Source organism: Cnephaeus nilssonii (genome assembly GCF_951640355.1).
Source record: "Cnephaeus nilssonii genome assembly, chromosome: 4".
Classification (NCBI taxonomy): domain Eukaryota; kingdom Metazoa; phylum Chordata; class Mammalia; order Chiroptera; family Vespertilionidae; genus Cnephaeus; species Cnephaeus nilssonii.
Genome location: NC_137075.1, coordinates 73,111,335 through 73,136,394, shown reverse-complemented (window position 1 = coordinate 73,136,394; position 25,060 = coordinate 73,111,335). Strand labels below are relative to the sequence as shown.

Genomic DNA, 25,060 nt, shown 5'->3' with positions numbered 1-25,060 from the left:
ATCAATAAAAACATATCTTTGGGTGAGGATTAAAAAAAAAAAAAAAAAGATTAACATGTGAACTATAACATAGTGCCTGGCAAGAAGGAAACTGAAAAAGTTTATTATTATTACTTAATAAAACAGTAATAGTAAAAATAAAGTAGAGCTCTTCAACCTGAAGTGGGGGTGGTAAGAATGAAACCCTAAATATCTGCTTGTGCTTTCTGTAACCGGCAGCTCTTCTGGATAAGACTTACGTTGCACAGAATCCCAGAGAAGACCCAGGGCTCCAGCAGAGAGGTTGTATGATCAACAGTGCCTATCTCATCTTGTCTGAAGGTTGAAATTACTAATTGTGTTGGCCTGTAATGCTAATAAAATCTATTAAAGCTCAATGAAATTAGAACAAGTCTGATAATAAGCATCCCTTTATTTGCTGATGCCATTACAAAAACCGATTACATTAGCAACAAAAAGTGTTTTCTTGAGTGGAAGTCAGAGGCAGTTACTCCCCAAAATGTTAAGTAAAACAGTGCACAACATCAGTATTAAAATGTTAAATTTTACATTGTCTTTACTTTTGATCTTCTGAACAATTTTATTGAGCAAAATAAGATAAAAGATTACATGTTTATTTTATCTTCAGGAATGTAAAGGTCTAATTATTCAAACAGTTTTTATTATAAAACTAAACTCTGAAGGTGTCTACAGAGTTGGCTTTTTTTTCTCTCTTTAAATCAGTAGTCTAACAAGGATTAGAAAAGACAAAACTCTGTTCAGTGTTTCTGACGAAGTAGAAAGGGTGAAAACATAAATAAGGCTTTAATTTGGCAAAATATAATACAATGCCTCCTGTTATTCTTGAACAGTTTCTCAATTACTTCACTCTGTAAAAGATCAGAAATAAATAAATTCATTTTAAAACAAAGAAACAAAAGGCAATCAGAAACTTCTGACAAGCACCAGAAGTACATATTCCATTTGAACTAGCATGGTCCTTTCGACTAGGATCAAAGCAATTAATATTAATGGTAATCCAAGGGAAAAATTCTGAAACTTTTACATGGATTTTAAAATATATGAGTCAAAACCTCATACCAAACTTAGAATAATGCAAGGGTGTTAAAACCCTATTAAAAACATTTAAGAGAACAAGACTGAGAATCCATTTTTGTTAGTTCTACTCAAGAGCCCTCTACAGCTATTCAGGTGAGTGAGTAGCCCTGAAAAGCGGGACTGAAATTTACAACTTTCCACTCATGCGTAAATAGGTTCAGAGACTCTCTGAGGTCATATGAAGCTTTCCAAGTCTGATAAAATGACTAAAGAAATTACCTTCAAAGGACATAACCAAGTGCAGCATGTGAATTTTGATAGGATGCTGGTTTGGGAAAAACAAAAGCTATCTGGGGTATAATTGAGGGAACTTAAATATGGGTTTAATACTGGATGATGATATAGAACTACTGTTTTATTTTTGGGGATGTGATACTGATACTGTGGACTTATAAAGGAATGCGTTTGTTCTTAGGAGATGCACACTGGAGTGCTCAGGGATAAAATGTCATCATTAATTTCAAATGGTTTGACATCAGCAAAACATACATAGAGAGAGAGAGAAAGCAGGTAAGCTATGTGAACGTACTATTCATTCAACACTTCTTTGTGTGAAATTTTTCAAAATAAAAAGTTGAGGGGGAAAAGAAGCAATTAGAAAGTAAAAGTTATCACTGGCTAGCATGTTATCTAAACAAGATTAACAGCTGATCAGAAAGTACACATATTAAACTATAAAGTGCTATGTAAACACATTACAGAAAATGAAAACCTGATCAAGTGTAAAGTGTAGAAATAAAAGCTAGTTTTTATCTGGAACGTCAACATTATACTTCAATAGCACTACAAAAGAATTCTTTCTTTCAGAAACAAGAGACAATAGCATCATAAAATAATCTATTTGTCAATGGGAGTAGGGAAAGCACATACATACTTCACCCCAGTTTTTCTGGATAACACTGAGAGCCTCTCCCATTCATTATTAATAAACCAAATACACACCAACTTTAGGAAAAAGTCAGAATTAACAGAAGAAACTCTAGGAAGCTGGCAACAAAGGATGAGACAAAATGAGGAGAAAAGGAAGAAGTGATAGAAGGGATGGAAGCACACAGTGCCTGAATCAGGGAGAACGAAAGTACTGATTCAGAGCACAGGCCCTGGGCCCAGACCACTTTGATTTAAACCCCAGCTCACCAGTTAGCAGCTGTGTGACCTTCACCAAGTTACAGAACCAATTCTGAGTCTGTTGTATAATGGGAATTAAAAATTAACAATACCTACCTATCTACCATGCTGCGTGTTATGAAGATTACATGAATGACAATGCCTCTGTGCCAGAAGCATGCTCATGCTCGGAGGCACACTCATGAAGTGTCAGCTATTAAAGTTATCATCCTCCCTCCACGGGACTCCACAAACTGGTTCCAAGGTCAGGGAAGCTGCATCTTTTGTGTCCATCTAAAAGCCGTATGTTGAGATTCTAACCCCCAATGTAAACGGTATTTGGAAATGGGGTCTTTGGAAGACTCCACTGTCATGAATGGGATCAGTGCCCTTATAAACAGGACCCAGAGACCTCCCTCACCCCTCTGCCATGTGAGGACACAAAGGGAAGATGGCCATCTTTAAACCAGGAAGGTTTCACTAGAAACAGAATCAGCTGGCACCTTCATCTTGGACTCCCAGCCTCCAGAACTGTGAGAAATAAATTGTTGTTTAAGCCATTCAGTCTGTGGGGTTTTTGTTATAATGGTCCAAACAGATCAAAACACTGGGGTGATGAAGTTTTCTGATACAGACAGGTACACACTTAGAACACAAAGGCAGGCAAATAGGAAACATAAAGAAGAGTAGATAATCTGGGAACAAAAAAGTATATTATAAAATACTAGTCATTAAGATAATTAAGCAATTATCTTAATTTTTTTTAAAAAGCAGGGGTCTGATAGCCTTCTTTTTGGGGCTTGCTGGGAGAGAGGAATAGCAGATGGGCAGGAAGACATCCAGAAGAAAAGAAAGGTTAAGGTCTTACCAATTAAGGATATAAGATAAATACTCCTATTCCTACAAAAATGCTAAGTACTGTGCATTAGGATTTAGAAAACTAAATTACTGTCTATCACCTCTCTCATTTGTCTTTTAAAAATAGCTTTTCCCTCACTGATAATGTACAGCATTATCTTAAACAATTCGTATATACTAAAAACAAGTCTCCTGATATCAGCTTTAACCTATTACCTACATTCTGATGATTTAAAAATTTACAGTTAAAATTTAATCATCTAGTAGTTTTAAAATAGTTCACAAGAGGGAGAATACATTGCACAAAAATGATGGCTGAAGTTAAAAACCTGAGAGAGACACCAACAGTTAAGGAAGAGCTGTGGGACCAAGGGATCTGTGGGAGAAGCTAGCATTGTCAGTGCTGTCAGTGCTGTCAGTGCTGGGTAAAACACACCGAAGGAAGGAGGTCCTCAGTGCCTGGAGGACCTCCACCTTCACACACCCATCCTATCCTCCTGCTGTACTACTGTTCATGCCCACCCCTCCCTTCCACTTGCCAGATAGGGACTTATGCTCATCAGCTGACAAAAGACTGCTGAGCTATCACTTATAGGAGCTGCCTGCCAAACAGTGCAGTTTTAGCCGTGTTCCAGAGCATAGATATTTATTTAACAAGTTACTACATTTTATATATTAAGAGCAAAAATTTTTAAAAAACAAAAGTGCTATTACCAATGATCAGTATAAGTGTCAAATTTAATATGATTAAGGCAAATGTGGAAAAAGGCCAAGTCAAAGATGGTTCACAAGACTTAATATGAGCAACCCATGTGCGTGGGGGAAAAAGAAAATATTCAAGAACACCTTTGAGATGCTGGAGAGGTACTACTGATGAGGTCTAAAGACAAGGGTAGTCGGTGATCTCATAATTTTTTAAACTCTTGGAAATGAGCCCTTCCCTTATAACACAAAGGCCTATGGACTGACTTCAGCCTATTTAGCATATTTCAGTATCTTCCATGCAAACAAAGGACCTGTATTAGATCCAGCAATTAGGAAATCACTAATGACCTCAGCAAAAAAAGTTTCATTGGAAAGGCAGGAAGAGGAGCCATTCTAGACTAGATGAACAAGTTAATATCAAGAAGTAGATGTTATGAGAATAGTTTCTTATTTTAAGAATTTTGTTGAAGAGTGAAGTAAAAGAAAAAATAGGGTGGTAACCTAAAGGAAGTGCACGGTTAAAATAAGACATCTGAGCAGGTTTTCAAGACTGAACAGAAGGAGCACGTGGAGAGAAAAGAGTAAGAAGCAGGAAGCAAGGGCATTTCCTATTTTTGGAAGGTGGTAATGTGACAGAAGTGTAACTCTAGGTAACTGAAAGGTCAACATCCTAAGGCTAAAAGACTACGAAATAATTGTTTTGCTGACAGGTTAAAAGAATGAACTGAATTTATTTGGAAAGTCTTCTTAAAGGTAACTGGCCTGAAATAGCATTTTAAAGGAGAGCATATGCTAAGGCAGGCCAGAGGATAATCATTCTATAAAAGTGAGACAGGCCCTGGCTAGGTGGCTCAGTTGGTTGGAGCATCATCCCGTACACTGAAAGGTTGGGGTTCAATTCCTGGTCAGGGCACTTACCTAGGTTGTGGGTTTGATCCCTGGCGGTGGGTATGGGAAGGCAACCAACTGATGTTTCTGTCTCACATTGATGTCTCTCTTGTCTGTCTCTCTCCTTTCCCCTCTCTCTTAAAATCAATAAGCATGTCCTTGAGTGAGGATTTAAAAAAAGAGACAGAATGCCCCTGTAATAAAAATAGCTGTCCAATGATAAACTCAAAATGGATACAGGACTTAAACATAAGACGGGAAACCATAAAAATACTAGAGGAATCCACAGGCAGCAAAATCTCAGACATATGCCAAAAGAACTTCTTCACTGATACTGCCCCTAGGGCAATGGAAGCTAAAGAGAAAATAAACAAATGGGACTACATCAAAATAAAAAGCTTTTTTACAGCAAAAGAAACTATCAACAAAACAATAATAAAAGCCCATTGTATGGGAGAACATATTTGCAAATGTTATCACTGATAAAGGTTTAATCTCCAACATCTACAGGCAGATTATACAACTTAATAAAAGGAAAATAAATGATCCAATAAAAAAATGGGCAACGGACCTAAATAGAATCTTTTCAAAAGAAGACAGAAGGAAGGCCAAGAGACACATGAAAACATGCTCAAAGTCACTAGTTATCCAAGAGATGCAAATCAAAACGACAATGCGATACCATCTCACACCTGTCAGAATGGCTATCATCAACAAATCAACAAACGACAAGTGTTGGCGAGGATGCGGAGAAAAAGGAACACTTGTGCACTGCTGGTGGGAATGTAGACTGGTGCAGCCACTGTGGAGAACAGTATGGAGTTTCCTCAAAAAACTAAAAATGGAACTCCCATTGGACCCAGTGATCCTAGGAATATATCCCAAGAAACTAGAAACACCAATCAGAAAGGATATATGCACCCCTATGTTCATAGCAGCACAATTTACAATAGCTAAGATTTGGAAACAGCCTAGGTGCCCATCAGCAGATGAGTGGATCAGAAAACTATGGTACATCTACACAATGGAATACTATGCTGCCATAAAAAAGAAGGAATTCTTACCATTTGCAGCAACCTGGATGGAATTGGAGAACATTATGCTAAGTGAAATAAGCCAGTCAATGAAAGAAAAATACCACATGATCTCACTCATTTATGGATAATAAAGAACATTATAAACTGATGAACAAAAATATAGATACAGAGACAGTAAAGCATCAAACAGACTGTCAAATTACAGGGGGAAGGTTAGGGAGAGGTGGGGGAGATAAGAGATCAACTGAAGGACTTGTATGCATGCATATAAGCATAACCAATGGACGCAAAACTCTGGGGGGTGAGGGCATGTATGGGAGTGGGTTGGGGGGTGGGCAATGGTAAGATATGTACACATATAATACTTTAATAAAAAATGAGGAAAAAAAATAGCTGTCCAATGGAAGCATGGAACAGAGTGCGGAATCTTGGAGGGAAGGCAGGGGAGGGTGGGTGTGTGGGAGGTAATCAACCAAAGACCTTATATGCATACATGCATAACCCATGGGCACAGACAACAGGGTGGTGATGGCCTGGGATGGAGGGTGTGGTTGGGCTGGAGGGGGTCAATGGGGAGAAAAATGGGGCATATGCAATACTTTCAACAATAAAGATTAAAAAAAATAAAGTTAAAGCATAGGATATAAAATAAAAAAAATAAAAATAAAAGTAACCCATGTCTAAAATAAAAAAACAGCTGTCCATTCCAGCTTTTCCAGGACACCTAACTTACCCTGAGGCCTCCGTACAGACTTAAAGAGTCTTAAGTAAGGGTTTTGAAAGAGACAGTTCAGTGATGAGCAGCCCCTGTGTGTTGTATAAGTCACTCCACTCATCTCCAGATACCATGATTATTTTAGAACAAACAGCTTTGAAAGAAGAATATCTGAAGTATTTCATGCATATTGTAATATCCTAATTACCCAAGGTCAATATGACTTAAATCATTCTGAAAACAGGTAAAACCCAGGAATTAACCAATCAATTGATCTTATTCACCAGCTAAAACACAGGTCACTTTTTAAGTATATATATTTTAAACTTACTTTTAGTTATAGCTGATACACAATATTATATTAGTTTCAGGTATACAAGTTATTCCACATTTAAATACCTTGCAAAGTGATCACCACAATAAGTCAATCAACCATTTGTCACCAATCATAGTTATCATATTACTGACCATATTCTCTATGCTGCACATTACATCCCTGCAAGTCATTTTTAAGTGGCAACAAATCTGAGCTTTCCCAGGTAATATAGGCAATAAAATTTTTTAACATGGTTTGGTTAGTGATGGATTTATTTATCTTCAATTAAGACCGTCACTTCAGAAGTTAAAAAATGGATCTGGTTAGCTTTATAAGCAAACAAAGAAACAAAAAATCCAGCATCCAATTTAAAGAAATTGTGATGACCTGATTTTCAGCTCAGAATCTTAACTTCGTAAAAACATCACAGTCACTTTATTTTACCAAGTCATTAAAAAAAAAAAAAATGCACAGATACTTTACCAGAACTTAGATCAGGATAAAGTAAAGGAGTTGCAGACATTATGGCAATGAACAAAACCTAGGTAAACAAGTTACAAGAGTGTATGTTTTATGCAAAGGTCAAGGGAGGTAAAAATAAAGGGTTTTTTCCCTCCCTCCAAGCTGGAAGACCAAAACATGTACAAAATGGTAATAAAGCTCCAACAAAGCTAAAGCTGTCACTGGAGGTTCTGAAAGAGATAGAGGAAATATTTCTGCTGGGCAATAACAGCTCCTGTAGTTTTGATAAACACACAGTACAACATACATTCACATATACACACTATGCCTATTACCCATAGACAGACTGTAATAGTTCAGTTATTCTTACCTACTACTGGGTAGTGTTCTTTCTCCTTTGTGAGCTGTTGGTTTACTGCCTGAAGCAACTGTTGTAACTGTGCTACAGTCTGATTTAGACTTACAGACATTGTCTCCTTCTCAGAAGACTCCTAAAACAAAGATGGAAGTAGTGAAAAACTCCAAATACAAGAAAAGGGCAGAACATTTTTGTTTTAAATACAACATGAAAAATCTGAAAGGTGACATGAAAATCAACAGTAAAAACCACATAGAGAAAGAGTGTTTGATACCTAGTGATGCAAATTAGTTTGCACCAAAGAAAGCTGTCATAAATGTTGTCACTGGACAACAAAGGGAAAAACCTAGAATCTCTGAATGTCAGATATGAATTCATTTCTCTGATCAGAAAAAAATGTGGGGCACCAAAGAAGAAAACATTCATAATAACAGTAAAAACAACAATAAACATATACTGAGCTTTTCTAAGTGCTAGGCACTGTTGTGTTACCAGCTATTTTAAGTGATTTATATCAGCAGTCGCCAACCGGTGGTCCGTGAGGTCCAAAAGGTTGGCGACCGCTGATTTATATAGTAACTCACTTATTCCTTTCAACAATCCTACAATATAGGTACTATTATAATTGCCTTTTACAAATGGGGCAACTAAACCACAGAGAGGCTAAGGAATTTGCCTGAAGTCTTACAACTACTAAGTAGTAGGGACAGGATTCTAACACAAGCAGTCTATACTCTTAAACAGTATACCAAAATACCTCCCAACACAAACCTTGATTAACATCTTACTAAGCTAAAGGGAAAACAAACATTAATAAAAACACTGCATTTAAGAGATAGGGTATCAGTTAAAAAAGCAACATGACTGATGGAAGCACATTACAAAGTTGTTTTTTTTAATCCTCACCGGAGGATTTTTAAAAGAATTTATTTGAGAGAGAGAGAAGGGAAGGAGAGGGAGGGAAGAAGGGAGAGGGGAGAGAGAGAGGAAGAGGGAGAGAGGGGAGAGAGAGGAAGGGAGGGAGGGAGCGGGAAAGAGAGAGAGAAATAAGAGAGAAATATTGATCAGTTGCCTCTGATGTATGGGCCCTGACTGGGGATTGAACCTGCAACCTTTTGGTGTGTAGGATGATAATCTAACCAACTAAGGAACCCAGCCAGAGCTACAAAGGCATTTTTTAAGTCATAGATGGATCTTGTACATGTTTTACTTTACTTAATTTATAAGGTAATAAGCCCTGAGATTTGAAGTTAAAGAAAAGACATACCATTTCTGGGGAAACATCACTATTCTCAATAACAGTAGTATCTCCAGCAGCTTTTACTATTTTTGACTGGATAAGATCCAGTGACTGTTGAGCCTGTAAAGAAAGCAATATGGTAGCCTCCACATACTACAACTGACAATTAAATATAGACAAGAAAAACAATGAGCGGTTTTCTTAGATCTTTTGTACAAGAATAAAGCTCTTCTAAAAACACAATGTAAAGCCAACCTATTCAGTTTTTTCTCCAAAATGAAAACAGCTTCCTCCCCCACCAGACTATAAAACACATGGCTCACTGTTTTAAAAAGTTCAAACAATACACATTTAGGATAACATTAGGCTAGGTCAGGGGTCAGCCAAGTCTGGCCACAGCCTGTTTCTATACAGCTCATGAGCTAAGAATGGTATTTACATTTGTAAAGGATTATGTTAAACAAACAAACAAAGAACAGTATATGAGAGGAAGTCATATGTGGCCCACAAATCCTAAAATAGTTTGTGGTTTTGCTGACCCCTGGTCTAGATCCCTCTTCTGTGCATACAAGGGCAAATAGAAAACTGGCACACAAAAAAATGTATACAGTAAATGGTCTTTAACACACATGCTGTTTTATACTTGTTTGTTTTACATTGCATTTTGTTAACATTTTTCATGTCAATAAATATTTATGTGCATTTCCAATCAAGTGCTACACGGTCTTTCTATATAGATATGGGCACATCACTGTTGCCTATTATTGCCATTTTAGCCATCGCAAATAACATGGCATATCTAGTATCTTTGAGTGCCTGTTTAATATCCTTGAAGTATATCTGAGAAACTAAATTGCTAAGCTAAAACTACATGTTTTATATATTTGGTCCAGAGGTCAAAAATTACCACATACTAAAGTAAACTAGACTGCTCAGCCTTGACAATTGTATCATGTACCTAAGTTTTGAGCTCTAAAACAAACTTCCTAAGTTCACATTTTATTTTCTGGTAACAATAACACCAAAGTAATCTGAAGCAATTCTGAAGTCCTATACTTTTGCATAACATCATACAGAACCAACAAAAACATTTCTTTCAACTTTTGGAAAAGTGACGTATTTGTTTTGCTAATGAACACAATCACAGCTCTAAAGCAGCTTTGATAATAAGCACACATGAATTACACTTTGAAAAATATCTCAAAATTACAAATAACGTGTCAACCTAATGCAAAGAAAAAATGTAATCCTAAAAACTGCCTATTTATGAGACTAAGAAAAATGTATTTCTACAAAGTAATAAATGAAAGGAACAAACTTCTGAAACATCAGAGGTCTATATACATCTTTCAGATCCATGAAGATAAATAACTATATAAGCTAATCCCTCCTCAAAAAATATATGGCTGTAAATAAGTTTTAAAAAAAGAATAACTTCAATTAAATTTAAAGTTTATTCTATACTTTAAAAAGCAATCAATTACACACTTGTGATGAAATGATTAAGCAAATTAAAAATGTTAAAACAAGCCAAAAAGTTTAGTTCCAAAAACTATATAACAAATAGTTTAAATTTATAAACAAATTAATATAATAATGCAAAAAAATAACAGCAGAATTAGCAGTATGTTTGTTTAAGATTCAAGGCACAACATTGCATGATGCAATAACATCTTCTGGACAAGCAGTGTCTTACCTTATGCAAGTCACCAGCTACCTTCTGTCTTTCACTTTGTTCAGTTTTAAGTTTTGTGAGTGTTTCATTTAACTGTGTTTTTAACTGTAAAAATAAAGGAACACCATAATTAACTTTATTTTCATCCTTCTTTGATTATGCTTAGACGTCTAGGACTGAAGAATGAATGAGAAAGAATGGGATCTCTAACAGTTATGCACAGTGGATTAGCCAATATGCTGCACCAGATGTATAGAAAAGCTAAGCAGTGGAGGATCCCATCTGTAAAGCTAAGTCAATGTAAGAAAAGCTATAGAAACAAACTAGAGTTTAGAGAAGAAAACTGTAAATGTAAAAACAAAACCATCAAATTCTAGTCAAGTGGCTTTAAAAGTATTCCTATTCACTATTCATAATAATCCATTCATATTTAAATTATTCAAATTAAAAGGCAAGTAGGCCCTAGCCAGTTTTGTTCAATGGATAGAGCGTCGGCCTGCAGACTGAAGGATCCTGTGTTCTATTCTGGTCAAGAGCACATGCCAGGGTTGCAGACTTGACCCCCCAGTAGGGGGCGTGCAGAAGGCAGCCAATCAATGATTCTCTCTCTCTTTTTTTTTTTAAATATATTTTATTGATTTTTTTACAGAGAGGAAGGGAGAGAGATAGAGAGTTAGAAACATCAATCAGCTGCCTCCTGCACACCTCCTACTGGGGATGTGCCCGCAACCAAGGTACATGCCCTTGACCGGAATCGAACCCGGGACCCTTCAGTCGGCAGGCTGACGCTCTATCCACTGAGCCAAACCGGTTTCAGCTCAATGATTCTCTCTTATTGATGTTTCTCTCTCTCCCTTCCTCTCTGAAATCAATAAAAATATATTTTAAAAAATAAAAGGCAAGTAGTCAGAAATTTTACTAATTTTTAAAGACTTTCATGACTATACAGTTAAGAAAAGTCAACTGTGTAATATTTTAAAAGACATTGAACAAAAGATTGCAAATCCAATAAAATGATAACTCCAAAAATTTTAATGTTGCTTATCCTTTAAGATGGCACTGAAGAAATCAGTGCAAGACCATACTGGCCTAATAATGGCAACAAGTAATGTCTTAAGACACACTTCTCAATAACCAACTTGTCAAAACATTAATAAAGCTCTATAAAATTCTAGTGCCAATACAGAATGCCTCTAATCTTGTTAACTGTCCTGATTAAATATGAATAAGGAAAATGGACTACACTGACAAAAAAAAACAAAAAACTTTCTTATTTAAACTCACCAAGTTAACTGATTTAGCCTCCCACCCAGAGGCATAACATTCCAAACAGGTTTGGAGACGCAAAAGGGGGAAATACAAGATGCTGACGTTTCGAACTGGAGGGAGAATTAATGGGGGACGTTCATTTGGAAATTATTTTTAGAACTCTATTTAAATCCCAACTTCTTCAGTTTTTGCTCCTTTACTTAATTCTGATTTAATACACCAGAGAGGTTATTCCTTTGGTCCAAGAACACACAATGTATGTATAGACAAATAAAATTATTTTAATTTATCTTAAAATGTGGCAACAGTTTTCCTGAGCAAACAAACAGAAAAACTAAAATTAAGATTATAAACTCGATGTGAAAAAACCCCCACTCAAAATGGCCTCTTGCCCGGCCATAATGCCTCAGTGGTTGAGTGTTGACCTATAAACCAGGAGGTCACAGTTCAATTCCCAGTCAAGGCACATGTCCGGGATGCAGGCTCGATTCCCCACTAGGGGGCCTGTAAGAGGCAGCCGATCAATGATTCTCTCTCATCATTGATGTTCCTATATTTCTCTCCCTCTCCCTTCCTCTCTCTGAAATCAATAAAAACATTAAAAAAAAAAAGACCTCCTCCTGACAGAAGTTAAGGAGCAAATAATCAAAGAGAGCATCAGTCTGAATGAAGACTCAACCATAATCCTGTGGGTTTGATGCCACTGTTAGAGTCACTCACCAAGCACCAGAGTTAACAGTAGTGTCTCCAACAACAGTAGGAGAAATTATTTTCTAAAAACACATTATAGAGTAAGGCTTACAGCTGTAGCAAACCACAGTCCTGATCTGTACAATCAATGTATAGCAAACATATGTATAAAACTAGTCTCACACTGCAGTGGGAATGATTCAATTAAGATAAAATGAAGGTAAATAAAGCAAAAATTTCATTTAAAAACTAAAGAGGTTGCTGTGTGCATGTGTGTGTTTGGGGGAGAAGGACAAGGCTCTATCTACATGTACATTCCATAGAGTCCTATTCTGAAAACTGATTCCCATAAATTACTAACATAACACAGAAAATCAACCACAAATTGATAAGTTAAGAAGTTTTCTTTGGTACCTACAGCAGTATTAAGAAAATTCCAAACTGGGCAGGATTAACTTGGTGTAAGAAAACTTAATGTAATCTTCCTAGAGTTTATTCTGGTACTTCTAAAAAATCTAACCACATGCTATAACAATTTTTAAGTCATGGAAAAACATAACAATTGTTTTCAAAACATACTACAAGATAGTCATATTTATCTAACAACTAAGCCTGTCACAATCAGTAGAAATTTCCAGAAATTTAATAATGGGAGTACTCTATGTCTATAGACATTTAGCTAACTTTAGTTAAATCTTTAAGTCTATAGCTTCATGACTTCTATGCCGAAAATGATATGTTGATGACAAAGAATTTCACAAGCTTTTTATTAACTATTGTATAACAAAAGCCTAAGTGACTGTTAAGGTGGAACAACCAGAACCACCAGTCGCTATGATGCGCACTGACCACTAGGGGGCAGACATTCAATGCAGGAGCTGCCCCATGGTGGTCAGTGCACTCCCACAGGGGGAGCACTGCTCAGCCAGAAGCCAGGCTCACGGCTGGTGAGTGCAGCAGCAGCAGTGGCAGGAGTCTCTCCTGCCTCCGCAGCAGCGCTAAGGAACAGCGAGCCGAGCAGTAAGGAGCGAGCAGGCGAGTGGTAAGGAGCGAGGGGTCCCAGGGATCGGGCCTAAGCCAGCAGTCGGACATCCCCCAAGGGGTCCCAGATTGCAAGAGGGTGCAGGCCAGGCTGAGGGACCCCCCCCCCCCCCCCGCCCACTGCTTCCAGTGCAAGAATTTAGAGCACTGGGCCTCAAGTAATCTATAGAAAGTCCAGTTAAAATAAGAAGCTGGATTGGATTATTGCACTTGAATGAAGAGGCTGCATCTTCAACCTTTAATATTCTCCTCCTTCCAGGTTAAAAAATAAGAGGTCTAGTTAATTATGTTAACTCTGAGAAGAGAATCTTCACAACTCAGTCAGTCTTTATCGGCATGTTTCATTTCTTTATTCATAAAGCTATTCAAGAAATTAGGTTTCATAAAACACGGAAAATTTCTCTGAGAAAGAGTTGCAAGCCAAACATGCTATTGTTAGGAGCTAAGAAAAGAAGGATCATCTTAGGAATCAAGAAAAGAAAAGATCACCTCAGGAGTCAACAGAATATGAAGATTATCTTAAACTTACAATATTGCCAAGCTAAAGATGTTAGCAAGGAGAAAAAGTTTGGATGGTTTCTCCACGTGTCAACACAAGTGTTTTCAGAGCCTACTTGATACCCAGTGGAGAGCAAGCTTCTTACCAAATTTAGCTCTTCATTCTGTCTTACTGCTTCAGAATATGAATCATCAAGTTTTTTCTGCAATTCAGTCAACAGATCTTTCAGCTGCAATGAAGTTTAGAGTTTAAGATTGATCTCCTTATGGTAGCCCATGTTATGTATGCAACTTGGAAGCTCTGCCACAAACAACTTACACTAAAATATTTTACTACTCTGTTATAAACTTAATTTAAGTAGAGAAGCAAGGTTGAAAAAAAAATCTACTGTAAGTACCTCTCTGACTTCTGTGACATAGGTAGATCGTTCAATTTCTGCCTTCTCTAGTTCCATTTCCAAATTCTCTCGTTCTCTTCTCAGCTAGCAATGTAACAAAGAAGGAAAAATTAACAAACACATTTACGATTTCCCTTCATGATGCTTCTCCACAATGAAGAGTTATGACACTTCTGAATAAAAAACTATTATCTCAAAAACTACAAGATATTCTTAAATGCATAACAAGCACATAAGTAGACTAAAGAAGTCTTAACAGAAATCTTAAAAAACAACAACATACGCTTAATGCTAAAAAGTCAAACAATGAAATAACATACATTTTCAATATCTTTATTTTCTCTTCTTAATTGTTCTAGCTCTTGTTCCAAAGATGTGAATGATAACTGCATCTGAAATATGAAGCAATTATATGACCAACTAAACCACCAAGGATATAGAGACTTCTATCTTCTAGAATTTTAAACCATTTTCTTGAAATGCATCTCATTTAAAGCTATAATGAATTTTAAAAGCCCTTAAAAATGAGAGTGTCACATTTAACTTGATTTAAGTTGCAGTCAAAATCCACCCCATTTGTGTGTTATTATATCAGGCCTTGCCAGAAGTGCTTAAATTTTTTTAACAATTAACTGACAACTGACTGTATTTAGTCCCCAAATGCATTAACATGGAGTACCATCAGCATCCCTAAATTCTGCACAGGTTGGCCCAGAAAAATAAGCAAGCAATAGATGGCACTCTTTACCACACCCAAGTAAATGGGAGAGAAATTAAGATTGCACAAAAACATTCAGGTCCATGAAGAATATAAAAACTTACTAACTTTTTCTTGAATACTGTATGTCATGGGTCACAACATAATGTTATAAAAGTCATTTTGGCCTGGCCAGTGTGGCTCAGTGGTTGAGCATCGGCCTATGAACCAGGAGGTAACAGTTCGATTCCCGGTTAGGGCACATGCCCAGGGTTGTAGGCTTGATCCCCAGTAGAAGGCATGCAGGAGGCAGCTGATCGATGACTCTCTCTCATCACTGATGCTTCTATCTTTCTCTCCCTCTCCCTTCCTCTCTCTGAAATCAATAAAAACCTATTTTTAAAAAAGTAATTTTGAACTCCAAATAATTTAACTCGTGTCACTGCATAGTAGTTCTGTCACTTTCAAAGCATTTTATCATTATCCTTTAGTTGTACTCTAAACCAATGATTCTCAGTCTTGGGTAGGAATCATAATCACTTGAGGGGCTCTTTAAAGCAGACTGCTGGCCCCACAGAGTTTCAGATGCAGTTAAGTCTTGGGTGAGACTCAAGAATGCATTTTTAACAAGTTTCCAGGTGATGCTGATGTTGCTGGTCCAGGGCCCACACTTTAAGAATCACTGCTCTAGCTGGTTTGGCTCAGTAGATAGAGCATCGGCCTGCAAACTGAAAGGTCCTGGGTTCAATTCCAGTCAAGGGCACATGTCCAGGTTGTGGGCTCGATCCCCAGTAAGGGGCGTGCAGGAGGCAGCCAATCAATGATTCTATCTCATCACTGATGTTTCTATCTCTCTCTCCCTCTCCCTTCCTCTCTGAAGTCAATAAAAATACATACTTTTAAAAATCACTGTTCTAAATAAGCTCTTCCTTTTTAAATATAGTACCTGTTTAATAGTTTTTTGTGATTCATCAACCTTAACTTTCCATTTATTTTCTTCCTGCTCCACACTTCTCTGTAGCTTCTGTAAAATACCTTCCTATGGACAAAAGTATAGTTGTTATGAAAAATTCATGCTCTGATGCTAAAATAAACTATTTAAGCCACTAAGGAATAAGTTAATGATTTTTAAATGAAACCAAAATGTAGATTAAAAATCATTTCCTACTGTTTCTGCAAGGACGGATTTATATTTTTCACACTCTAGTTGTAACAATGTGTGCATTTCATCAGCTTCTTTCAACTTGTGCTCTAGAACCTGCAAAAAAGTGACATAAAGAAAAATTCTCTAGTTTTACCAGAAAGTTTTGTGCTTCTAACTTGTTTCAGTATTTACTGGTATATTATGACAAATGGTTTCTAACTGTTTTAAAATGAAACATTACATTTCAACCTTCTTAAGGAGCAATAAAATACAATGACCTTTTTGGTCATTTGGTTTTTGCTAATAAAACTCTGAGTCTGTTTACTACAAAATACATTACACAATCTATATATATAAAAGCCTAAGCGACCGAACGACCGGTTGACCAGTTGCTATGACACGCACTGACCACCAGGGGCAGACACTCAACGCAGGAGCTGCCCCCTGGTGGTCAGTGCACTCCCATAGTAGGAGTGCTGCTCAGCTGACCAATGGGTGCCAGATGCCAGGCTCATGGCTGGCAGGCACAGCTGCGGCAGCAGTGGCAGGCACAGTCAGGGCCGGGATGAGCAGGAGCGGCACCCAGCCTGGGCTTGGGCTCCTCCCCGTCTGCCTGTTGCTTTGCACACTACTACACCCCTTGGGGGATGTCGGACTGCCGGTTTCAGCCCAGCCAAAACCGGCAGTCCGACATTCCGTGAAGGGTCCCGGATTGCGAGAGGGCACAGGCCAAGCTGAGGGACCCCACCGGTGCAGGATCAGGCCAGGGAGGGACCATGGGAGGGCTCCAGGGCGTATCTGGCCCATCTCGCTCAGTCCCAATCAGCTGGACCCCAGCAGCAAGCTAACCTACCAGTCGGAGTATCTGCCCCCTGGTGGTCAGTGCATGTCATAGAGACTGGTCGACCAGTTGACTGCCTGCCCCCCGATGGTCAGTGCACATCATAGCGAGTGGTGGAGCAGCCTTAGCATATCATTAGCATATTACACTTTGATTGGTTGTTCTGCCGTTCAGTCTATTTGCATATTACCCTTTTATTATATATGATGACTAGAGGTCCGGTGCACAAAATTCATGCACAGGGGGTGGGGGGGGTGGTGTCCCTCAACGCAGCCTGAAACCTCTCCAATCTGGGACCCCTTGGGCAGTCGGACATCCCTCTCACAATCCGGGACTGCTGGCTCCTAACCATTCGCCTGCCTGCCTGATTGTCCCTAACCACTCTGCCTGCCAGCCTGATAGCCCCCTAACCACTCCCCTGCTGGCCTAACTGCTTGACACCTAACTGCTCCCCTGCCGGCATGATCGTCCCCAACTGCCCTCCCCTGCCGGCCCGATCGCCTCTAACTGCCCTCTCCTGCAGGCCCAATCACACCCAACTGCCTTCCTCTGCAGGGCTGAGGGGACTGGGGGACTGAGGCTGGATGAGGTCGGGCTGAGAGGACTGGGGGACTCCGGCTGGATGAGGCAGGGCTGAGGGGATTGGGTGCTGCCATCTTTGTGAGGGTGTGGCAGTCAATTAGCATATTCCCTCTTTATTGGCTATGGGTGCCACCATCTTGTGAGGGCTTAACAGTCAATTAGCATATTCCCTCTTTATTGGATAGGTTCATCACTCTTTAGCAGGATGGTAAAATCAAAGCAAATTCACATGTGAAGTAAAGTCATAATACCTAGGCTACACACAAAAGAGGATTTGAATCATGCCACTTGACATACAAAGAAAAGTTAATCCCCAAATTTCAGTAGGCAAGGATAAAAACACATCTAGGTTCTGAACACGTCTAACGATGTATCTGGGGTTGCTTTAGCAAATCAGTCAGTTTCTACCTACCTACCTCAACTGAGCTTTACTTTTTAAATTCAGGCTAAAAAGAGAGTAAGAAATAAATATTCAGTTTTAGAACTGAGTTGTACAGTTAAAGAAATGGCAAACATTAACTTTGTATACAAATCAAATGCAAGGAAGACTTAGAGCATTTTCACCAAAATTTACACAAAATGAAATCACCTTATACTTTCTCAAAAAATCATTATTCTGCCCTGGCTGATGTAGCCAAATGGTTAGAGTGACAGCCCGCCCACCAAAGGGTCTCCAGTTGGATTCTCAATCAAGGGCATGTACCTGGGTTGTGGATCTCATCCCTGATCCGGATAGGGGCGAGTAAGGAAGGCAACCAATCCCTATGTCTCTCTCACATTGATGTGTTTTTTTCCTCTCTCCTTCCCTTTCTCCCTCTCAAATTCAATGGGAAAAATAGCCTCAGGTGAGGATTAACAACAACAACAAAAAATCATTAGTCTATTCATACTACATCTTTTATCTTTCCCAAGCTCATAAAGACAAATTCTGATTTAAATTCTTTTTTGGTTAAAACACAGATATTTCACTTCTTAAACTAACCTTAACCTCTTCTGAACTAGAATGTCCAGTTACACATTCTTTTGCCTTCTTTTCAAATCCACGCAACCATTCACTATAATTCTGTGGAGAAGAAAAATAAAAATAAACAATATCCAAAAATATATAAATAAAATAGGTAAACATTTTTAAATAACTAATTTAGATTATACTGTAAAAGAAAACTACATAGCCCTGGCCAGTGTGGCTCAGTTGGATGAGTGTTGTCCTATGCACTGAAAGGTAGCTGGTTCGATTCCTGGTCAGGGCACATGCCCAGGTTGTGTGCAGGAGGCAACTGATCGATGTTCCTCCCTCACATCTCTAGATAGATAGATAGATAGATAGATAGATAGATAGATAGATAGATAGATAGATATAGATAGATAGATTTCTCGCTCCTCTCCCTTCCTTTCTTTCTAAAATCAATAAAAACTTCTTTTTTATTTTTTAAGAAAACTACATAGACAAACTCCAGCCCTCTGGAAATTTCAAAGAATAAATATAATGCATAAATTATATATAACCATCCTGGGCAGGAGACGCAGCTGGCTGGAGCATCATCCAGTACACCAAAAGGTTGAGGGTTTGATTCCTGGTCAGGGCACATACCTAGGTTTCAGGTTTGATCCCCGTCAAGGCAAGTATGAGGCAACCAATCAATGTTTTTATCTCACACTGATGGTTCTTTCTCTCTCTCTCTCTTTCCCCCTTCCTCTCTCTCTAAAAGACTAAAAAACATATCCTTGGGTGAGGATTTTTTTTAAATTATACATAACCAAGCCTTGAAAATAAACACTAAAAATGTATCTATGGGCACATGCTCTTCCTCCCAGAAGCATGCCCACACCTTTCCCTTCTTCCTCTTCTCCCCCGACGGGCATGCATCTCCTAAACTCTAAGAGACCCCACAGGGTTACAACCAGGGAGCAATGGGCAGCAGCAGTTCATCCCAGGCTAATCCCCTGACTCTGTCCCCAAGGCCCCCTATTCCCTGACTTCTCAGTAAGCCAAAGCAGCCCAGCCTAGGCTCATTTTCCACCTAGTCTCTCTCCTGTTGCTTCTTCTATCCTAGTCCCTCCCTTGTTTCACTGTCCCCAGCTTTAATAAATGTCCTCTAAAATTAAATATATATATATATAAACATAAGTTTTATATTATAGTTTTAGTCATTATTCTAAATTTTAGAACAATTTATTCTACATTTTGGATACTTATCTAAATTTTATACTTTAATAGAGTATTTATTTGTTAGATACTTTAAATCAAATTTCATCTTAATCTTCTTTTAAGTCTTTGGTTTACTTTATTCTAAGAAAAAATGAACACAAATGAAATTTCTATTAACTGCTGTAATTTAAAGCTTCATTTACATGCTGAATCAGGATTCTCTACAATCTATCAAATCAGAACAAAAAAATGAAGAAAAACTGGATGTGAGATCACCCCATAGTACAATAAAATAATATAATACCCTTAAAGCACAAAATTTACATTTTCACATTATAAATTTGAACCAAGACTAAAACTATTAAAATTCTACTTCGCTTCAAATACTGGGATTTATATGAATAAGTCAGATGAAAAACTGATTTAGTTGTTTAAAATTTGTAATCCTCCCTCATCTCTCCTATACTGATGAAATGCACCACACTGCCTATGTCCTGCTCCCACTCCATCCTAATCAGGCCTCTACTGACGAACAACTTATGAATCCAGAAAGGACAGAGGAACATACTGGCTACAGGGATTCAGTCAGCTACATCCAAACAGGGTAACTGCATATAAAACATAGGTTTTGTGGTGTGTTTTCCTTTTAAAGGGTAGGGATTGCTAACAAATAGAAGGGAACTCATGGAATAAAAAAAAATCTAAGAGACATCTTAAACAAATCACATGTTGACCCTTCCTTGGGTCCTGACTAAAACACACTACAGTAAGTAGTTATTGTTTCATTAAAATAGACAATTGATATGACAACTAGAAAAATGTACTGACTAAATGTATGAAATTAAGGATTTTAAAAAATGTAATAGTTTTATTTTAAGGAATCCTTATCTTTTATACATAGGTTTACAGAAATATTTATAGATGAGATGCTCTTATGTTTGACTTCCTTCAAAACAATCTAGGAAGTGCAGGGTAGGAGGAAAAACAAGATGCTATGTATTACCAATTCATGCCACATATTATTAATTGTTGAAGTGGTATATTGGGTATATCAGGTTCATTCTACTATTCTACTTCGGAATATGTATACAATTCTCCATTAAAATAAATAAAAATATCTACACCAACATTTAGGGAACTACATGCATTCACTGGCTTTCTCTGTCCTCAAATATCCACTGCATTGATTATCTGAATCAAAGCAACTTTTCTCTCCCACTTAAAACACACACAACCTCAAGTTAAGAAAGTTGTTCTATATTATCTTCAAGACTTTTACTTGAAAACCTTAACAGGTGACCAAAATCTTGCATTGTGAACTAAAGAGAGCCTGGCTCATAGTATTAAATACCTTTAATTAAAAAAATAAAATGTTCCTAAAACTAGGAAGCAATCACTTAAAATTAAGTTCTATTTTGAATAAAGCCATTGAGAACATTATTGGCAGATTAACCATTAAGAAATCATTTTGTCCCAAATATGTTTATGACCTTCTAAATATATGTCTCCTATTTAAATTTTATAGAATACAACAAAAGTATCAGCTGAAAAACAGGAATGAGTTTTGAATCAAGTAACTCATCTTCATTACTTAGAAGCGCCCTAGGTTAAAAATGGAAAAGAGTAAGGAATTGGTGCACTATTGAAAACAAGTGCAGAGTGCAAATGCTGCTTACAACTTTCTTGAACAGTAATAAAGATGTCATGTTTTACAAAATAATAAATTAATCTTACCAAATTTGAAGGAACAGACACCTTTGGAAATAATTTTTTGAGAACTTCTTTAGCTTCCAACTCAATAGCTTCCATATGTTGTTGTCTTTCCTAAAGCAGAAGTTCAAATCAAACTTACAAGTTTATAGAATTAAAAAAAAAAAAGGCTATAGTCTTTTAAGTTCTAAGGGAGGAAAAAGTGAAAGTATTTCTTAAAAATTCATATCAATATTGACAAATGTCAAATTTTCCCCATTTTGAATTGTCAAAATGGCTTCCATAAAAATGTGCAAAATCTCTAAAGCATCCTAAATAACAAATAACGTCTTATATTAATCAAGCCAAGGCAATATCTAACAATATGGACATTTTCCTTGTCATTAGAAATCAAGTGATTTGCCCCTCTAGGAACACTTCAAAAAACAAGCAAATAAAACCCAAAAAACAAAATATACTTCCTGCAGCTAAAATTTTCAACCGTATGTACAAAAACAAAAACACAAAACAAAACAAAAAACTGGAAATGTAACAAACTACATGCAAAAAGTAGGCATCTGGGCAACATAACTGAGGCTTACTGCCTGACAAATCTCCACAAAAAAATGCATCACCGATGAACTATAATGCCAGGGGATTAAAATGCCAATTTCCATATTTCCACCTCCAAGGTCAGGTAAAAATACCTATTTTAAACAAAGCAAAAAAATAAATCAAAAATTGATGGTGGTACATATGAGAAGAAGAGAAGGAGGAAAAACTGATGTCATATTACTTCACCAATGCCAAGTATCAAGAAGACTAATTCTGAAACTTTTATATGGACTCTGTCCACTGTAAATTTAAAGTTAAGTATTACAAATGCATGTCTAAATTTGGTGAATTTAAATCCAAATCTAATGAATATCAATTAACTCAAAATCATAGTTTGTCAAAATTAGGGTAATGGCTTGATCACACACAAATAAAAATCTAATAATAAAACTATCTGTGCAAGATAAAAAATAAGAGCTATAAAAATGCACATCTAAACCAAGCCAAGAAAATCATCTCAAAACGCTTGTGAAGTTCAACAGGTGACAGAAATACAAGCAAGTTAGCAACATCTCAACTCAATCCCCCCCTCATCATTTAAATGTGATCTTTGAAATTAATTACAGATTTAAGATGCACACACTTCAATTTAAGAAAATCTAAAGTCACACAATAAAAAGCTAGAGATTAATCATATTCTCTACACACGAAAAGTTATTACTGTATTCTGGGTTAGTGGAGGATTTTAAAAATAGATGTTTTAAGGGAGTATTTTAAATAATTCAATAAATTCGACTATTTTTCAGGAACACACCCACCTGGCTGCATAAAATAAGGTATACTTATTCACGGAAAATATTTAACTGCCAATTCAGAGATAATTAAGAGGTCTCTGAATTTTTAGCATCTGACCACAGAAATGATAGAGCAATCGCTGAAGAAAATCACTCAGGAAAAGATACATTGTGGAGCAGAATCTTTTTGATAACTTCCCAAGGAAAAATGAATCTAAAGAAAATAAGTGTTTAATTTTTAACCAAGAGGCACAAAGATGAGAAGTTACTTTTAGTCTGTACTAATTCTAGCTAAAATGTTTTCATTTAACAAAGTAGTTTGATTATAGATACAATTTCCATTCCCCTGTAACACCTGGAAAATATCCAATAATTGAAAGTAATCATTATAATTTCCTTACTATCTTTGTCTAAGTAATATATATAAAGTATATTACATGTGAATCTAACATTTATAGTAGCTCCTCAAGAATATATACTCCTTACAGCACAACTTATGGTTCTGGGTCAATCAATATCACTTTACACTTATGCTATCTGAGGACTAGATTCCATTAAAATAGAGAAAGACGGTAAATTCTATTATCTGTTGATTATTAGCTATGCAAGAAGCCATCGTACACTTGGCGGTGAGTTTGGAAATGTGGATAAATTCTTATACTCATCACCAAGCACATGCAACATGGATAAACTCTAGCTTTCTTTTGGAATCATAACATGCCAGAATGCCTATATAACTTCTTGCAGGATTATTAAGAGACTAGAGGTCCAGTGCACAAAATTCGTGCACTGGTGGGGGAGGGGGGGTGTCCCTCAGCCAAGCCTGCACTCTTGCACTCTCTCGCAGTCCAGGACCCCTTGGGGGATGTCCACCTGCCGGCTTAGGCCCGAGCCCCTAGGGCAGTGGTCGGCAAACTCCTTAGTCAACAGAGCCAAATATCAACAGTACAATGATTGAAATTTCTTTTGAGAGCCAAATTTTTTAAACTTAAACTTCTTCTAACGCCACTTCTTCAAAATAGACTTGCCCAGGCCGTGGTATTTTGTGGAAGAGCCACACTCAAGGGGCCAAAGAGCCGCATGTGGCTCACGAGCCGCAGTTTGCCAACCACGGCCCTAGGGGACCAGGCCTAAGCCGGCAGTCAGACATTCCTCTCGCAGCCTGGGGTTCTCACAGTCCGGGACCTTTCGTTCCTTACCACCCACTTGCAGTGGAGGTGGGAGAGGCTCCCGCCATTGCCACTGCACTTGCCAGCCATGAGCCCGGTTTCTGGCTGAGAAGCGCTCCCCCTGTGGGAGCACACTGACCACCAGGGGGCAGCTCCTGCATTGAGCGTCTGCCCCCTGGTGGTGGTACACATCATAGCGACCGGTTGTTCTGCCGTCGTTCCGCCATTCAGTCAATTTGCATATTAGGGTTTTATTATATAGGATTAGTACTTTGTAGATACCCAGTCTCATTACCAAAACAAAAGCTAAAAGGTAGCTCTTAACAGTGACAAACAAAGTTATAAAACAACCACCCCCATTACTGATAGAACTGACTGCAACCACTCACAATGAAACAATGTCCTCCCTGGCCTAGATTTTTCTATTCCTGGGCCTAAATTTCTCTGGTCCCAGTATCTGCCAGCAGTCTCAAGTTTAGGTAAATTTCCATTACACTAAAGGAACTATAACTACAAATATATACTTAAAAATATATACTTAAAAATTTATAAAAAACTCTACTAAAAAAAGTCCTTCAAATGTCACTAAGACATTCAAAATTCAACAGATTACCTTGGCACACAAAATACTTATAGAATGCTGAACTGAATCACATAATTAATGAGCTTTATTAATCCATCTATAAAATTCAATATTTCTGTTCCACATTTATTCTTGGTAAGAATTTTCAAAATGCCTGACTGAACTGGCACATTCATTTCTCTCAATCTTTAAAAACAACTTAATTTTAATTCATTAGAAATCTTTAAGCCCATGGAACTTGAACTTAAGAAGAATATCCTTTATCACGTTGAAGACAGGGAGAGATATTCAAGAGTACTGTACATACTCTGGTCAAGAGAATTATCCCTTATAGTAATATTCCATACTGAACATAATACATGATTACTGTCCAGCCACTTCAAAACGTAAAGTCTAATTTTAATTCCACCTCTTTTAAGGAACCATCCCCAATAATATACCAAGAAGTGATCCCTTCCCTGAACTTCTTAAGACTTCTATTATTTTCCACTTCGTCTGAGTT

At 37.5% G+C, this 25,060-nt stretch overlaps 1 protein-coding gene across 6 annotated transcripts in view; it reads right to left on the bottom strand.

Annotated features, from left to right (window-relative positions):
* Positions 1-392: 392 nt before the first annotated feature.
* KTN1 (kinectin 1) overlaps positions 393-25,060 on the bottom strand; it is a 99,697-nt gene continuing 75,029 nt past the window's right edge. For 3 of the 6 annotated variants that reach the window (XM_079767898.1, XM_079767900.1, XM_079767902.1), the window contains 11 exons: positions 21,503-21,592; positions 18,602-18,682; positions 16,221-16,310; positions 15,999-16,091; positions 14,676-14,747; positions 14,356-14,439; positions 14,104-14,187; positions 10,481-10,564; positions 8,812-8,904; positions 7,557-7,677; positions 393-869 (listed from right to left, as the gene is read on the bottom strand). In XM_079767898.1, coding sequence (XP_079624024.1) covers positions 865-869; positions 7,557-7,677; positions 8,812-8,904; positions 10,481-10,564; positions 14,104-14,187; positions 14,356-14,439; positions 14,676-14,747; positions 15,999-16,091; positions 16,221-16,310; positions 18,602-18,682; positions 21,503-21,592 — 897 coding nt within the window. In that variant the 3' untranslated portion in view covers positions 393-864. The remainder of the gene's footprint in view (positions 870-7,556; positions 7,678-8,811; positions 8,905-10,480; positions 10,565-14,103; positions 14,188-14,355; positions 14,440-14,675; positions 14,748-15,998; positions 16,092-16,220; positions 16,311-18,601; positions 18,683-21,502; positions 21,593-25,060) is intronic. The other 3 variants (XM_079767899.1, XM_079767903.1, XM_079767901.1) reach the window with 2 other exon arrangements.